At 33.3% G+C, this 18,587-nt stretch overlaps 1 protein-coding gene across 1 annotated transcript; it reads left to right on the forward strand.

The window, feature by feature from the left end:
• Positions 1–5,017: 5,017 nt before the first annotated feature.
• LOC130654279 (protein YIPF6-like) lies at positions 5,018–11,997 on the forward strand. The gene is made up of 5 exons (XM_057456831.1): positions 5,018–5,481; positions 7,055–7,133; positions 7,290–7,449; positions 11,120–11,277; positions 11,618–11,997. Exons 1-5 carry the CDS (start codon positions 5,335–5,337, stop codon positions 11,731–11,733), a joined length of 660 nt encoding a protein of 219 aa, XP_057312814.1. The 5' UTR covers positions 5,018–5,334; the 3' UTR covers positions 11,734–11,997.
• Positions 11,998–18,587: the final 6,590 nt, after the last annotated feature.

Raw genomic sequence — 18,587 nt, forward strand, 5'->3', positions numbered from 1 at the left:
TTAGTTAGTTAATAAAAGCTAAACCATGTGCCAAGTACAGGTGTTTATTTTGTTGATTTTAGCCAACAGTTAAGAAGTTCTGCTCAGATATAATTTTACACTTAAGCATTGTAAAATTATGTTAAATACAGTCTAGCTAGCTAGCTAGGTTGTTATGACTTGCTCTAATACAACTTTTTATCCTTTCTTACATTGTGTTTTGAAGGAAGAAAAATCCTAGCCAGAAAAGCACGCACATTTAATGCTAGCTAGCTAACACTAGCAAAGTTCAGTATGATACAGACTTGTGTCTGGCCACCATGGCCTAAATATATGGTTACGATATGCAGGTATCGTTTATTTATACAGTAACAATTCATATTAAAGTTTTTCCTTACTCTGTTATGCAAAGTGCTTTTATTTTATTTCAGTGTAATTATTAGTGTTAGATGATCAAGTAAGTTATAATGGCTGCCATAAAAATAACTAATAGTGAAATATATGAATGGTATACGAAGTTAAATCAATTAAGCATTGTTGAAGTTTGTGAATCATTCTCACAGAAGTTTAAAATTGATGTTAGTAATTGCAGTCGAGTTGTTTTGTATAATAAAATTACATAATATAATAAAGGTTAATTCAAAGAATTAAACTGTTAAGAAAAGCAAAGAAAAAAAAGGACGTTGAAGGTGTTTTTGCACAAGAGTTTGTAATACCAAAAAGGGAAGACAGTTTAGACAGGTCATTAAATTCAACAAAAACAGAAAAGGAAAAGAGTCTTGTATTGGAGCTTAGTGTCATCAAAAAAAAGAATAAAAATTTAAAACGAAAAATGGAAGTGACACATCGACAAGAGGAACAGTTGGAATTGGTAGAACAACAATATTTAGAGGCACTTAATGGTATGAAAACGTTAGACATAGAAACAAAGAGTATTGTTCAGAAAAATAAAAATGATTTGAACTTAGCAGCGAAAAAATTACAATTGTTAAAGCAAAAGTTTGAAAAGCAAAGTGATGCATTAGAAAAAGCTGAAGACGAAGTCCGAAAACATGGTGTATCGCATGCTAAAATAAGACGTTTGAGTAAGAAAATTGCCTATAGAGATAATAAACTAAAAGTGCAGGGACAAGAGTTAATTGAGTTAAGAAGTGATTTAAAGAAGACTGAGGTTGAAAATATAAATTTACATAAAGTTATAGAAAGATTAAATAAAAAAAGTGAGAAATTAGAAGAAAAGCTTAGTAATGTAGGTGAAAATATTGTATATCCATCAAAAGCTGAAAAAGTTTCGTGCCAGAAGAAAATATTGTATCTAAAGAATAAAATAAGCAAATCCAATAGCGTTGTATGTAACAATCAGTGTGAAAAAGAGATTGAAGATTTGGAGAATAAAATTGACTCTTTGTTAAAAGAAAATTTAGAACTACAAGCATTATTAAATCTGGTCTTTCCCCTTGCTTATAGATTTGGAAAAAGGAGATCTTTTTGTTATTTAGTTACGATTTATTTAGTGATAGATTCCAGTATTTTCAAGTCATTTAGTAGTGGTGATTGTTATGAGCCCTGCATGTTAAGAGTTCTTTCAATGTTGTTGTTTTTTAGTGGTAGGGAAAACATTTTTTTTGATTATGCAGTAATAAACATTTTTGTTTTAATTTTCATAGGTTGTGGTTGCTTTTTCACTTATGTTGGGGTCTGGTCTGTAAATTGGAGATATAACGAAACAGCACAATATATTTTGCTAGCAATTATATATTTTATTTTATCCAATTATTCATATGTATTTGATGAGTTTTCACCATTTTGGTCTTCACTTCTTACTTCTGTGAATCATAATAAATCTAGTCTGTAAAATGTGATTCTGATAACTGAGCACACAATAATTTTTTTCCAAGTTGCAGTAATATTATTTATTAACTAAATTATTTATATTTGCACATGTAGTCAATGATTTTTCACAATTTTGGTCTTTTTGTCAAGTCTGTAAATTACATTAAATCTGGTCTGTAAAATATACATTTTGAGATTTAACATGATACTTCATATAATTTATTTTGATAAGTATTGGTCATACTATCATGCCTATTTATTTTCACTTTTTGTTTGACTGTTTTTGCTTTTTTTGAGCATATTTCGCATCTGGTCTGGAAATTACAAAGAATCTGGTCTATAGAATATACTTTCAGAATATCTCATGACACTCCCACAAAATAGTTATTCTATTCTGATTTTTTTCTGCTCCCACATTTCCTTGAGAAGTTTTTACTGTTTTGGTTATATTTTAGGTTTGTAAATTACAAAAAATGTGGTCTGTAAAATGTATTTATTAAAGGATCACGTGATACCTCATAATTGTATTTTCCTTAACTGAGAGACCTAAAAACCATCCTAATTATTCATATTTACACACGTAGTCAATGATTTTTCACGATTTTGGTCTTTTTTTGTCAAGTCTGTAAATTACACTAAATCTGGTCTGTAAAATATACATTTCGAGTTTTAACATGGTACTTTATATATATAATTTATTTTGATAAGTAGTGATCATACTATTATGTCTCTTTAATAATATTCGCATTTTTTATATGATCGTTTTTGCTATTTTGGACATATTTTGCTCCTGGTCTGGAAATTACAAAAAATCTGGTCCATAAAATGTACTTCTTGAAGGATCACGTGATACCTCATAATTTATTTTTAAACTAAGTGGTATTTTAAGTAGCCTAGTTATGCATTTGCGTGTGTTTTATTGACGATTTCCTGTTATATTCCTAAAATTTATGACCATATTTGGTAATGTAATTTTGCGCATGCGCAATAGCATTTGGTAAAATATACGACCTAATCATATAGTACTTATCTTTCTCTGTATTTATACCAAATTTTAGCTTAACTCGATAATTTTTTAGCGAACTATGCTGATCTGCATCATACCATCATTTTGACCTTTTTCAGAGCACCAAAAAACGCCTATTGGGGCCGAAAATATTGCCAGTGTTTATATGGAGGAATGCGCAGGAATTTGTCTAATTTTTTACTCCAATTAGGTATCTTCAAATCTTCATAACTTTGGAACGAAAAATGTTAGAAGGGTGAGTGACCCCTCGTTGGAAAGCACAATAATAGCTCTTTTACGTTAACATATAAGCTAAGCAAACAACGATGTTGTTAAAAATAGCCTGGACAGCCTATTATGACCCGTTTCGTTTTGTTTGCGTTTGTTGTAAGATATAATGTCACTGGTGTGCTTTATCTTCAGAGGTTCATGCACCAAACTCCTTCGAATGTTTGGCACAATAACACAACGAATTATCAGGTTTTCATCAAATATTTTGGTAGCGCGCGGAAATTCTTAGAGCCCCCAGGGCTTCTTGTTCACGATACACCATTCTCCGATTTCAGCTTGTTCTGTAAAATACATATTTACCGCGAGGGGCCTCGGCACTAATCTACATTTTCGTATGTAAACAAAGCGTGTTCAACAGTCGACGTACAGTCTTCGAATATAAAACATGGCTAGACGTTGTGCTTTTTCTGTATGTGGGAATGAAGATTATGCACTAGAAAGATGGAGGAGCTCACACACATGTTCCACAACTCGTGTTTTAGGAATGTGTTCGTGTGAACCACCGTTCTGGTGAGAAATATAACGCTAACTTGCTGCCTTTTTTAAAGAAGTTTGAACAGTTTGATGGCGGATAGCTGTACTGTTTTATTACGTTTTTTAAGATTATTCACCTTTCCAACAGTAAAAAAAACACTTTTAAGGCTTTTAGCTGGCATAAAATAGAGCAAGTATGTAAATATATAGGTAGCGTAAAACTGGCATAAAACTAGCTATACAAAGCTAGCATAAAATTAACTACTTAGCTGTGATAAAACTACCAATTTTGCTGACATAAACTTGAGAACGAAGGAAGATTTTTAACATTTTTTATCCTCTATAACATACAAAATAACATTTTCAATTCAGGAATCCTTTTAAGCCCGGCTCTATTTAAGTACCAAGCTAGCCTAGTTTATTGCTATACTTTTGAGGTTTCTGTTCAGTTTGGAATAAGAGCTTTTTAATCCTACTGTCATGAAAACTTGTTGTGCGAAATAAAATGAAATATATGAAAATATATATATGGATGTGCGACATTGTTTACCTGTACTAAGCGCTCACCGTGGATTACAATTCATATTTTAAGTTTTTCCGCAAACATTTTGAGAAAATTTGCTATGATGGACACGACATGTAAACTGTATTTTTGCAGGAAAGTTATTTTTGAAAAAATATATTAACCTAAAACTCCCTAATGCTGTGTGTGTGCTTCACCCGATTTATGATATACTGCATGCTTCTACTAAAGCGCTCCACATGAATGATGGCACAGTTTCCTATTAATCGCTCCACCAGATGTTTAATATTGGGTAATACAGTTCCTTATCCAAACTTTTCAACACCAGGTCCCCCCATCTATTTAGTAGAAAAAATTGAATTTTATTATCCACAAGAAGAATTAAATGGCTATATGTGCTGTAAATCCATAAGCATATGCACCAGTAAAGTTTTTCATATATATGCCCTGTTGGTCTAATGGCTAAGACACTCATGAAAATGAGAGATCCAGGTTCAAATCCTGGACAGGGCAACAATTACCACTTTCATTTACATATCACAAAAATGTCATGTTTAGAAAAGGCAATTATACATGTTTGTCCTGCCAAGGAATCTTTTCAAAATAAGGAACACTAAATATTTTTGCTTGAAAACCTAGGGGGGGGGGCAGTCCCACACTCTGCAATCCTTTCTATATTGTTGTATTGTACATTATTATACGTAATTTTTGAGTTGTAGGGGGAGAGTTTCTGTTGAGGTTCCTGCCCCTGCCTACCCTTCCTATGCCTTTTATCGTGCCTGTCTACTTACTATGCCCTTGCCTGTGCCTCCCATGCCTTGCCTACCCCTGCCTTGCTGATTCCCATTCCTGTCTCATTGCCGTGCTTAATGCCTTTGCCTTGGCAACCTCTCCGCAACCCTTTCTATATTGATATTAAGAAGCGTAGTAAAACTATTTTTACAAAAATGACGCTGAGAAATTGATGGCATTTAGCACATCAACTTGACTCGTTAAACACATATTGCATCTTTTCATATAAATAAAGTTAATATGTTACTAAAAAACTATTTTAAAATAATTTAAAGGTCTATTTAATTAATTGTTTACCATAAGAAATAGTAACGCTTACTGTGTTCGATCACGTTAAGGGTTTGTTTACATACGAAATCCGCCATTATTAGATTACGTCATTTTAAAATTATGATCGCGCTGAAATCGGAGAATGGTGTATTAAAAAAGGAAAAAAATGGCGGATGATGTAGTGGGAGATAATATTGATTTTCATCAGACAGAAGAGAATTCAGTAAATATTGAGGGTGATATACATGTAGCTGGTGTTTCAAGTGACGATGAAGATGCAAGTACTTTAGATGAACCAATATCTGCCACCCTAGTAAGGTTTTTCTACTTATCCTGGCTGACACTAGCTTGCTCTATACTATAGCTATATCACAAAAACCAACGCAAGCTTGGAATTGTTCTTTTACATTAATATTTACCTCAGTTGCGTAAAGTGGGGGTGGCTATGATCATAGCTAAGTTTTGATCTGAAAACAAACCATTTTAAATTGGGGTGAAGGGGTAAGGATTAGTAGCTATAGCTACCTAGCTAGCTCTTAGCGCTAGCTGAAGCTATAGAATGTTTTGAATGTTTACATTTTCTGCAGTTAGCTCTTTTGGCTTTAACAATTGTGTGGCAGGCAGAAAGATGCGGGCATTACGTGAAGTAAGGCCTTTTTTAGTCTGTTTCTTTGCAGGAAGGTATCATTTACCTTATGTGAATATATTTCAATCTCACAAGTTATCCATCTACATTTGATAATAGTTTAAAGCATCAAAAATGTTTCTGTTAAAAGAAATGGGCTGAAAAAACCTTTCTTCGGCAAGCTCCTGCATGTTTTTGCCAGCCACGCAGTTGTTAGAGCCTAAAGAGCTTACCACACGGAAATGTATACATATAAAAAGGTCTATGGGTAGCTAGCTACATAGTTCAGTTGGTACACATTAGCCAACATCAGGCAATTGTCTTGTTGGGACGAAATTGCAGAAGTTCTATAGAACATCATCCAATTTCAAAAAAGGAAACAAAAATCTATTGAGGAAAGTGACATATTTGAATTTATCAGCAAATATTATCTCAAATACCATATGATTATTAGAACAGGACTTATTTTGATTAAAAGTTTTTAAATTATAAAACTGTATATATTGTTGAAAAAAAATTAAAATTCACCTTTATAATATCTGTGCATTAATGAAGTTTGCTGCATAATTAAATCTATCTTGAGAACGATATATATATATATATATATATATATATATATATATATATATATATATATATATATATATATATATATATATATATATATATATATATATATATATATATATATATATATATATATATATATATATATATATATATATATATATATATATATATATATATATATATATATATATATATATATATATATATATATATATATATATATATATAGATAGATATATAGATATACACACACACACACACACACACACACACATCATTTAAGAATAAACTACCGGACCCAAAGTATTTTGTAAAATATAAACCAAATAAAAATTGTGATATTTTAACAATAATTTTAGGGTCATTGAATGGGCCTCAATCACCAATATCTCAATCAACCCATTATTCATCTCCTGTGAAGCCTGTATAATTTCTCAGTCAAATTTTCTAAAAAAGAGTCTGAATGCTAATATTGAAGACACATTGGAATGTATTTATTTGTGAATAAAGAAAATGACTGTTATGTTTTCATTTGACATTTTTTAAACAAATCATTATTTTTTTACATTTTGAAATAAGGCTAAAAGAATTAGTGTACATAAAATTAATACGCATAATGTACTTTAACATTGAACATGGAGGCACACATCCATGCATTGACATTGACATAATATTATTTATATCTTTCTAGAAAAGAGATTTAAGGGCTATCGGGAAAAAATTCTTTCATGTGGTTATACCTAAGCAGAGTACATCCTTACTCAGAGATTGTAAGTTATAAATATATTTTTTTCATAATTTTTAGAATTAATTTGGCGCGAGAAAGGCGTTTGACATAAGTTTTTATCTTTTATTCGGTGATATTTCAAATTTAACTGCTTGAATGAACCTTGGAGGATAAGTAATCAAAATATCCTTTATTTTAGGGGACTTGTGGGGACCTCTTATACTTTGCATTATTTTGGCCACATTGCTGCAAAGCAGTCATGATAGTGATGGCTCTCCAGAGTTTGCACAAGTTTTTGTTATTGTGTGGATTGGTGCTTCCGTTGTAACAGTAAACTCGAAATTATTGGGTGGAACAATGTAAGTGCGCATGTGCAACATTACTTTTGTCTATTAGAGCGATTTTAAAATTTCAAATGAGGTTGGAAATGGCTGAACAATAAGAACACTGGCAAGGTTGAATTTTTTCTCTCTCCAAAGTTTCCTTTTTCTGTTTTATTAACCATGTTATATGATCCTATAATCTTCTTTATGTACCGAAAATGCAACTGACCAGCTGATTTTCAATTATTGTTTTGTTTGTCACTATCATATCCATTTTTATCAGGTGAAATACACATACTGAATTACGGAATACAATGGAAATAAGATTAAGTGCCAAATATACAAAGCAAGGTTGAAAGCATAAGGTTGACAACAGAGATGATATCCTATTTCTAAGATGTTGTATTAAGAGAGTTAACATCTTGCTAAATTTGGGGGAAAATAAAATGTTTCAGTGATTTCACTTGGTCAAAACAAATCTTTTCTTGGAAGTTTTTAGTTCCCAAACCCATAAAGGGAAAGGGAATAACGAAATACATATGAACCTAGTTTATAAGGAACATTAAGGCTGAGATGTTGCCAAAAATTAAGCGCATTCACATTTGAAATGTGAGATGTGTCCAAAACAAGTTACATTTTTTATTTTCCATTTTGCTTAATGAAACTATTCTCGACCCCAGAGCTCTTTAAGATAAACCTCAAAAGTAGCTCTGGACTCGTCTGGTCACGTGATTGGTTCTGATTAGTCTATTTTTTAAGATCTATGTTTTTTCGCGTAAGATTGTATTTAGCATTTGAATGTAAACAAACATGGCGATGGGAGAGACAAAGGTTCTTTGTATATGCCGTGACTAAATTTAAAGCAGATATTATATCTACCAAGAACATTATTCAGCTTTCTATAACAACATTCATTGTTAGTATTCACCATTCTTTATATAGCTATAGTGCCACACATTCCCTATCAGCCAGGCTGAAGAAAGTCTATCTAGCTAACAAATTCTGCTAATAGATAGCTATAGCTAGCTAAAAGTTACTGCGTGCTATGCAAATGTTTATTCGTGCAAGTTTAGTACTGGAAAGTATATAGCTAAGGGGAGGTGAGGAAAGAGTTTAAATCGTGTGGTGGGTGGTGGTAGCTAGCTACACATTTTTGGAGTTTTCTTACCATAAAAAATATATATTGGTGTTCCCTTCTGACGTTTAACGATAGGCTATCCTATTTTTTTCGTGGATTAAGATACCGTGAAAAATATGTATTTAAAAACGCTGTGATTTAACCATATTTTTGCAACTTTAAGAGCATAAGTTTTTGCATATTTAAGTACTTTGACTCATCATGTAAAGCCTCAGAAAATGTTGTAATTTTTTTTATTGCAAGCACTAACTTTTTGTTCAATGCATCTCGATCACAAAAATGATTCACAAAATTTTTGTCCATGCCTCTTATTTCCAGAAATCCTGCAAAGTTCAGCAAAAATTTCTCACATCGGATATTAAATCCACCAACATAAACAGTTTTTTGTGAAATGTCAAACGCAAGCTATCAATTCTGTCTATTGTGTATCACAAACAAAAAATAGTTTGGTGGCATTCAAAAATTAAATTCCAGAATTTTTTCGACCTTGTGCATGGGCATTAGGAGCCTGATTATATGAGGCAGTGTTGGCTCAGTTGGCAGGTCAACCCATTTTAAAAAAAAATCATATTATGAGAAAAGTCAACCCATGACATGATCGGCAATATAATGGATAAATAGTTAGCTAACTAGTGTGCTAGATTTTTACGTATACGTTTTTTTTTATATAAGCAATGAAAAATCCAAAATCAGGCTGGGATATGCTTGCGCCAAGATCTTATAAGGCTTAATTAATGCTTCCAAGATGCTTATCTCAAAAAAAATTAATGGGATATGCTGATGAAAAACAGTCGAATTGCTACAATATTTTAATCAATAAATAAGGCCATGCTTATAAAGTACAGTACTGTATTCCTTTTTTCTTTTTTTTTTAGTAAAAAACATACAGGAAAAAAGATTATTGTAAAGCATTTTTAAAGGCTCGGCATGCTTAAATTTCCCCGTATCCCAGCCTAGATATGCTTAAAAGCGCAATACTTATAAAAAAAAACATGTAGTGAGACTTTTACTTATAGCCATCTAAAACTAGCACATAAGCTCCATAACAAAGACTGGCCATGTAAGTAACTTTCAGATTTGCATGCAGCCTAAACGTTAAGAAGTTTAAAATTTAAATAAGTGCTTAGGAAGTCATCATCAAATTAGATTTCTTTTTAGAGTCTTCTACTGTGCTTCAGATGCGCTTACTCAAGTTGTTCTAAATCACGAATCCAATTAGGTGCCACAAGCGATAAGGCAAATTAAAAACGGATAGTTTACAGGTCTAGAGCTACTTTTAGGATTTAATTCTCTAAGAGCTCTGGGGACAAAAATGTAATAAAACCTCAGCGCCAGTTTTAAAAAGGGCTTTTATGTAGGGAGATTTATGATAAGTTATATGGTCTATCAGTTCACATTCCTTACAAACTGCTAACCGCCATGCTTGATACAAATATATGATTATTGACCTTCAATAAGAGAGAAAAAGAGAGAGAAAGAGAGTGTTGACAGAGGATGTGTGGTAGTTACATAATTAAAATAGCCAATAGATACAACTCTGAAAAAATATTTGGAAAATGTGATAAGAAAGTCTTGGGTTTTTTTATTAGTCTTAATTTTGAAAGTTCTTTTTACTCTCCCGTCTCCTTCCCTCAAAGTCAATTTTACTACTTACCTCTAAGGTTGCTGTGGTTCTTGTGTCAGCATCAGCTAAGCAGATTCCATCTGCAACATTAATCTTTGGAGAAGGGAGTGCTCAAAATAAAATTTCCAATATACTTTTTCAGAGTTGTAACTGAGCTGGATACTTGCTATTTTGACTGCCTAGCTAAGCTAGCTAGTTTTTATTATTTATTTTTTGTTGGTAGACTGTACATTAAGTTTTAACTCTTAATTTACGAGCAAACAGTAATGTAAAAATTTATTCACATCTTTTAAAAACGTGACTAGGTTGGTTTAGCTAGCACAGCTGTACGGAAAGATTACGCACTAAGATCTACAATATTTTAACTTATTTCAAAAATTTGTGAAAGTTAATATTTTGTTGATAAATTCTTCAAACTTGTATTTAAATAAATAGCATTCGTATGCTTATTTCTCGAAAGGAAAAGGGATATAGAAATAGGTTTCTTCTCGCATTATATTTCATTTTTGGAATGCAAAAGCTTGTAACATTAACTTATAGCTTACATAGATTTATTGTTGTGAATTCTTTGCTGTCTTTAGAATGTGTTATATAGTTGCGTTTGATTCCTCTTTGGTTTTAGTAAACATTTGTCTTTTTAGTTCATATTTACGTAGCATTCTATCAGTTTAGCTTTCTTTTAATGAATTGCTCATCTGTATATTCCGAGCCATTCTTTGTAGATTTTGGTGGTTTCATTAAAAAGAAAGAACAGTTTGTTGCCTGTCCGTTTCTGAATTTTTCTCTAATCTTTTTCTCTAAATCCTGTTGAATCGGATTACATAAAAACGCACGTTGTTTAAATAAGGACGTCCTGCTGCTAATGAACTAATTGCAGTCTTCACTGCTAATTTAGTCTTTCTGAAAGTATATAAAATGTATATTTTATTATTATTATTTTTCAGTTCTTTCTTTCAAAGTTTATGTGTTCTCGGCTACTGCATACTTCCATTGACGCTGGCTCTTCTGGTTTGCAAGATCATTCTGTTAGCAAAAAACAACACCATTTTGTTTGCCGCCAGATGTTTAGTAGTGCTAGCAACATTAATTTGGTCATGCTTAGGTAATTGTCTTTCTTTTTGTTAAGTACCTTAAAATAATTTTGGGAGTTTTGCGAAATAGTGACATTTTTTTTTTGCAAATTAAATACACGATAACATTGCTTTTTGTAAAAATAAACACACTTGATAAACTAACCACAGAAAGATCGGCGACAACAAATATACATTGATTGTAGTTCATTTAAATTAAATTTCTTCCTTTTACATAGTAATATACTAGAAAACTAAAAATTGATCTGCGAAAATACGCGAAAATTAACATTTTCTGGGTCGCGTATTATGCCTTCGCTTACAAATCATTTCTGGTGATTTCAATTTCAATTTGATTTTTCTTCTTTTTAGCTTCTCTGGCATTCCTAGGAGATAGCCAGCCTCACAGAAGGAAACCATTAGCTGTTTATCCCATTTGTTTATTTTATTTTGTTATCAGTTGGCTAGTATTGTCACACACTGGATAATAGAATGTTGCCTTCCAAATTTATGATAACCATTTAATCACCATACAAAAGGGTCATGAAAAGCTGCAGGTGATATCACTACTTAAAATGAAAGCACTCCCGTGTTGGGGTTAAAGGGCATCGCCAATCAAAGCTCCTATGTGTTGTCAAAGGAATAGCAAAACATTTTTTTAAAAAGTTTCGAACTTATTTATTTTTGAAGGTTATATTAATTATTTGTAAGCACGAAATTCGTTGTGTTAACCATGGAATCCATGTCACGAACTGTGTTTCTAACTTTATTAATCTGCGAAGCTTCTTTGTTTATTTCTCCATAATGATCAGCCCTGACCTACATTAGTGGTTGTTTTTTCAGGGCTCTTAAATTGCCAACGATTTCCATAAGATTTGATGTAGTACTTTCAGTTTTTTATTATATGGCCGTGCCGTGCCGAACCGAATAAAATATATATCACTTCTCAGTTTGGCACGTTTTGTAAGAGTCGAACTGAGCCGAGTTAAACTGGACTTCATCAAAACTTCATCAACGCATCAGAATCCAAGATAGTAGCTGTATTTAACAGCAATTCTTTGCTAAATATGGGTATGTTTCAGCACGGCTGGGCTAATGGCCTAAGAAAATTTTTTATCTCAGAAAATATATCGTAAAATAATTTCGCAGAGTTCAGGTGAACATATTTCCATCGAGTTTTGTGTCCATTTAAAAAGTAACACTTGTGAAAATTATTTAGTTATGCTTTTTATTATGGAGGAAGAGTTGATGTATTTGAATTGATCTTAGTTTAACTAGCTCTAGCCTCTCTAACTTTAAACACCGTTCAAAAATTCTCTTTTTTCCTTTTATTTTTATTACCACTACAATCATCATCAGCAAGGTTGTTCTTACTTTAACTCATGCCTTCTAATAACTTTAACTCATGTCTTCTAATAAAGCCCCTATTGCGTCTGTGCGCGAAAAAAATGTCGTGTTACGGAGACACTATATTATGTGTTGCATGAAAGACTATGACTGTCAACGGCACAAAAAACAATAGTCATTTCCTTACGACTCACGCTTTGTCTCCCCAAATCATGGCGTGACGCTAAAATTTACCAAAATTTAAAAAAAATCACGTTACGGGGGTTCATTAACTGTGGAACAAAGTTTCTGGATTCCCCGGCATATCGTTCTGGCTGGGACAGTTTTTAAACCATCCCGTATTTCGTTATGCTTGTGCAGACTCAAAGATGACTTTTTCTTCTTTGCCCTTCTTATAAAAATTACGTCAAGCTTGTCACAAATGATGAAATGAAAAAACGTGAACAAATTGAGAGTTAAAGCTACAATGGAAGATGACAAATCCCAGTAGGCACATAACGTTGTTATAACGTTTGATTTTTTAACCCTAACGCTTTTGGTTTGAACATTGCAAAATTTATGACGCTTCTTTTGCAACGTTTTTTGCACAAAACTAAATTAAACGTGTTTAAAACGGTATGAGAGAAACGTTTTGTAAATACCGCTTAAATGACGTATTTTTAACGTAATAGTGTAACGTTAAAAAACGGTGTATGATTAAAAGTTTTCGTAACATTTTTTTGTAACGTTATTTACACAAACTCAAATTAACGTTTCTAAAACGTTGCTGAGAAAACGTTTTTTGAAAGTCACTGAATTCACGTATTTTTAACATTATAGCATGATGTTAACAAACAGTATAAGATTAATAGGCCATTAGCTGTAAATTGAAAAGAGGCACATAATATGCATACGTAGCACATGAAAGAAAGCCCGCAGTTTCAGTGTCCAAAGTAACTTATTTATATGTGAAAACAAAATAGCCTAGTTGCCCATCTTGGATCTATGCCTTAAATAATGATAACGTCATCAAAAAACTTGAAATTAAAAATTACAATTTTGAAGAAACTAATTATACCACCTTGTAGAACATTGTAAATAAGAAAAAAAACGCTATTATAAGAACATGTTAAAAATCAACTGTGTGAAATTTAAGAATCCTTACGTATGTTTAAATTTCAGTCTATATAAACGTGTTGATCAATCAAAAAATTTAAGAAAAATTTAATGCTGGAGTTTGAACTGCACATATACATTAATTTGTATCGAAAGCACTTCATTATTCTTTTCACGTTTGTTCCAATCCTCCTTCTCATCGTCTTCATCATCATCACTTTCATCATCATTTTTATTATCTTTACTAATGTCTCCATCTGCCTTGTTCGCACAAATATGGCACTGGCACATTTCGGAACATTTGTTACTTGCTCTTTTGCATTGGCAATTACACTCTTCTAAAAGCGCCTCTGGTGTACAAGGTTGATTCATCCACTGAATAGCCAATTTTCCGTTTTCGATTTTCCAGCCTCTACCACCATCTATTTGTGATTGCAAACTTCTAAACCATATCGCAGCTTAATTGTATCGATGAATATGCATATGTAAGCAGTCCTGATTGGATGGCAAGGACTCGTCATTAAACTTGCCGAGACAGAAAGCTGGTATATCTGCATTTATTGACTCTAGTTAATTTGGTACTTTAAGGTGAGAAACTTTCGCGGGAAGTAAGTTTCGCGTTTTTGGGCCTTTTCGCGAAAGTTTTTTTCCTCGAAATTTTTCAAAATACCTCAACCGCGAAAGTTTTTTCCCGCGAAATTTTCCAAAAAAGCTCAACCGTGAAAGTTTTTTCCCGCGGATTCCGCCCCCCCTCAATAACTTTTCATAGGATTGTTCAAATTGAATCAAACTTGGCACACTTATAGTATGTCATAAAAGGAACAAAATGGTGGCATAAATTTTTGCTTACGTCAGCACATTTTCTGTGACGTCATCAGAAGCTTGAAAATTGTTAAAAATGCCACTATCTGCTTAAAATATAATTACCTTTGTTCTAGAGCGAATTTTTACATTCTGTTTGAAGTTTCTGAAAGCTAAATAATTTTTTTTAACATATCTTCCGGTTTTTACATGGATCAAATAAAAAATTGCCCGAAAATCCGTTCTTTTCCGATTTTCGGGTAAAATCCGAGAAAATCGGGAAATCGGATTAGTCACGTGTCAGAAATATTCAAAATGATTCTTCTTGATGAAACAAAGTTGTGTTGCAAGTTTCAAGTTCTAAGAATAATCCTAACAGGAGTTATTATATTTTCCCCATTATAAGGATTTCATAGAGATTTTAGGGGTAGTTTCGAGTAATGGCCAATATCAAAGCCTCTGAAAGGTATGGGACCTAAAAATTTAGCATGCAGGTGTCTAATAGATAAATGTTGAAACTCAGTAAGTATCATAGCTATATAACAAAGCAATCAGGAGTTATTAAAAAAAAAACGTCAGGGGGGGCGGAATCCGCCCCCCCCCCCGGACCGAATAGGGTTAATGATACTAACAAGGTATGTATTTATAAAAGAACAGACCAACAAAAAAATAACTAAACAATAGTATGCCTACAAATCTTCTTTTTTTAAAAATATTGAGATCTGGCGGTCCCCAAATATCTTCTTCGTCTGATTCGCCATTATCATCAGCTTCATCCCCAATATCACCATCTTCATTATTATTTCTAAAGTAAGCGATGGATATAAATTCTTGGGTAATGTGGCAGATTGCGGGGTTGTGCAGAACAGGACTTTCATTTTGCTCCTACCATCATCATCTGATGATGTCCAGCCACTTTCAATAACTTTCTGTTTCTGTGCATCTCCTGACGTCATGTGGTTGTAAAAGTCGACTAGCCACCTTGCGTGTAAAAGTTTTAATAGAGATAAGCGTAATTTATTGTCTATTTCATCGATAGGTATACCTTTATCCAATTGGGCACTAATTTGTTGTGTGTACCAATCATTGAATTTCCGAGCCATAAACCTTTTAGCATAACCATTGACTGTCGAGTCTAACGGTTGATAAAACTTTGTCATATTCGGTGGAATATTGGTCAGCAAGATTTTATTGTCCCGAAGTAGATTCAATACGTCGCTTGTCATTTGCCCTGTAAAAACATCCATTATCACCAATGCATATTGATCTTCCAACAGACCGCTTGACGATTTAACTGATTTGATGTACGGAATGACGATTTCGTTGAAGAATTTCAATGATTCTTCGCTATTTGAATAGTGTTTTTTATTCACACTGAGCGAGAAAGAATCAGGAAACTTGAAACGAGGGACACTCTGATTAGTTTTTTCCTCCACATATCAGTTGCATTGGTCGAAACTCTCCAAAGAGGGTAATTGCAAAGGTTACCGTGATGTTTCTTTTGTCGCTGGCTCCAGCAGTAGTGACAGCTGAACACCCTTTGAGTGCCATGGTTTGTTTTCTTCTTGGAACGATTGCTGAGGATGTTTGGTCCAAGTTAATAATAAGTAAATCTGGTATACTATTTCGTTCAACTTTCGAAACGACGTTATGATTGAACTGATACTCGATTTCTTTGCGTGCTTTGGCTGAAGTAAATCTTCATTTTAGAAACCCCATTCTCAAAAATAAACTTTTCGCCCATTGTGATGAATCGATGTCGATGGCCCCAACAACACCAGGATATTTTTTCAATAGAGCTTTCGCTGCTGAAACAGCACTTGCTCTTTTAATAACTGCTCCTCGATTACTTACAGCCAACAGGTATTTTTCAACCATTGAATCAAGATCTTCCGCTAATTTCAAAGGGCGTCCAGTTTTAGTACTGTATCTGGGGAAGGCTTTCTTCGGAGCTACTCCTTCCTATTTATCAGCTTTTAATTCAGCTTCGACTTGGCTGCGAAAAGTCCGTACGGTACTTTTATTCAGAGAAGGGAAACGTTGCTTGAACTTCCTCATAGCTGCAGTAGGACCATACAAAGACGTGTATTTTTCAACCTTCTAGTGTTGTTCATCACTCTATTTTGTATATTTTGATCGTTTTGATGCCGACGGCCCTTCTTCGTGGGCTGAACTGATGATTCCAAAATCAATTTCACCTATGCCAGTTTCATTTCGAGTAACGGTAGGCACCGAAGGATCTTCTATGAAATGAAAAAAGCACAATGTTAGTACAATGTTATTTTGCACTTTGTCAGTCTTATTTCAAATAGCAGTGATCTTGAAATCATTCTTAGATGTTTATTGTTAAAATTTAAAGGGTTATCTTACTTGCAGAGTTACTGGTTCCAGGTTCTTTTGTAACATTCCCCTGCTTCTCAGTTTTCTTTTTCAAAGCAGCTCTTAAAAAAGACATCCTTCTGCGTTCAGTACAATTTCCCAAAGAAGAAGAGAAAAAAATGTCTTAATTTTTTAACTTCAAAGGAATGTCGCGTTACACAACAATTTTTTTCTTTATGCGGCGGTAAACTTGAAAGAAGAAATCCAATGTTTTTGCTAGCCAACACATGCGGTGGAGTGTATTTTGTTTTGAGTTTTATTGAGGGGAGCTTAAGAATCAGGAAAAACACACCGGATTATTTGGATACTACAAAAACTGTAGGACTACATCATGTCTCACGTGAAGATTTTTGAATTCACTGCTGCGGTGCGTGGGTACTATTATTATAGAAGATTTTGGGTGCCACAGCCATGTCAGAAACTCTTTTTTTTGGACGAATGCGAAATAAAAGTTTGTGAGGTGGGAAACCAGACTCCAGTTAGCCATTTGCTGAGAGAAATTTTCCGAGCGACCAAGATATTTATCGATAGAGAGGCCACAATCAGCGTCCATCTAACAAGTGAACACTACAGACGCTCTCCTTTAGTACAAGGGGGTATAGAAATCGTGTGTAAAGTAACTGAGTCTATCCCTGGAACCAGTATCAATTTGCTTTTGATGGAACGATACAAGCAATTGATTCAGCAAACTTACACTGAACCTAAAATTGATTGGAAGTTATCTGCATGCCGCAACAGTTGGAGAATGACAAAAGTCTACAGTTATTACCCAGGAACTATCCGAACATTAAAGAAAAATTAACGTAAAAGAAAGAAGTCAAAACGGAGGACATTCGTAATTTTTTTAATCCTGTCGCTAGAAATAACGAAATGTCTGAGAACAAGCGTCAAGCAGAAAAAAGATTTGTAGAAATTGATTAAAAAATGAAAAAAATGGATATATAAATAAAAATGTTGTCTTGATTTTTCTCTTTCCGCAAAAGTTTTTTCCCGCGAAATATCTGAAAATAGGCCATCCGCGAAAGTTTTTTCCCGCATAATATTCTGACCTTAAAGTACCATACAAACAGCAAACGAAGATCTCCAACTTTTCTAATAGGTGCTTGGAAAATTCAAAGGATTGGGCAAGCTCGGAGAAAACCTGTAAGAATTTATCATTATTGAATGCTTTTTTCCAAGGAAGAAGCTTGCTTTTTCCTTGAATTGAACTAGTTGAATGACATACTAAAAAGATGAGAAAAAGCTTTTTTCTGTTATGTACTCATTGTGTATAATAAAATAACACACCTCGAAAATACCATATTTCAAGAATAAATATTTTTTAGCAGCCTGTAAACAAGTAGAAACCAATAACAGCTTTGCTTTTCTTCCCACCAAGCGGTTAACATGAATAATCCTTGTCATTTGTCCAACCCTGTTTCGAAGAAAATTTACTTGGTTCTAGAATATGGAGAAGTTAAAGAGCGATAGCAAATCATCAGTGTAAGGACACTTTAAACAAATATTATTAACGTTTTGTGCTGCGTGTTTAGCATATCGAAGCAACCTAGTATCCGCCTCCTCGTGCTCGCTAGTCAGTTGCAAAACGTCATCGACAAGCGCAGAATAAAGAGGTTCTGGAGCCTAAGAAAGGCGATGACACTGATCCTCATAAGTTACATACAAAACATTTCCTTTGAATTTCACAGACTGGTAAGATAACCAACAACTTAATAAAAAT

The sequence above is a fragment of the Hydractinia symbiolongicarpus genome, chromosome 8 (assembly GCF_029227915.1).
Source record: "Hydractinia symbiolongicarpus strain clone_291-10 chromosome 8, HSymV2.1, whole genome shotgun sequence".
In the NCBI taxonomy this organism is placed as follows: Eukaryota; Metazoa; Cnidaria; class Hydrozoa; order Anthoathecata; family Hydractiniidae; genus Hydractinia; species Hydractinia symbiolongicarpus.

Coding starts and splice junctions, on each gene's coding strand:
- LOC130654279 (XM_057456831.1), top strand. CDS start 5,335: ATGGCGGATGATGTAGTGGGAGATAATATTGATTTTCATCAGACAGAA. Junction 5,482..7,054: donor AACCAATATCTGCCACCCTA/GTAAGGTTTTTC, acceptor ATATCTTTCTAG/AAAAGAGATTTAAGGGCTAT. Junction 11,278..11,617: donor ATTAATTTGGTCATGCTTAG/GTAATTGTCTTT, acceptor TCTTCTTTTTAG/CTTCTCTGGCATTCCTAGGA.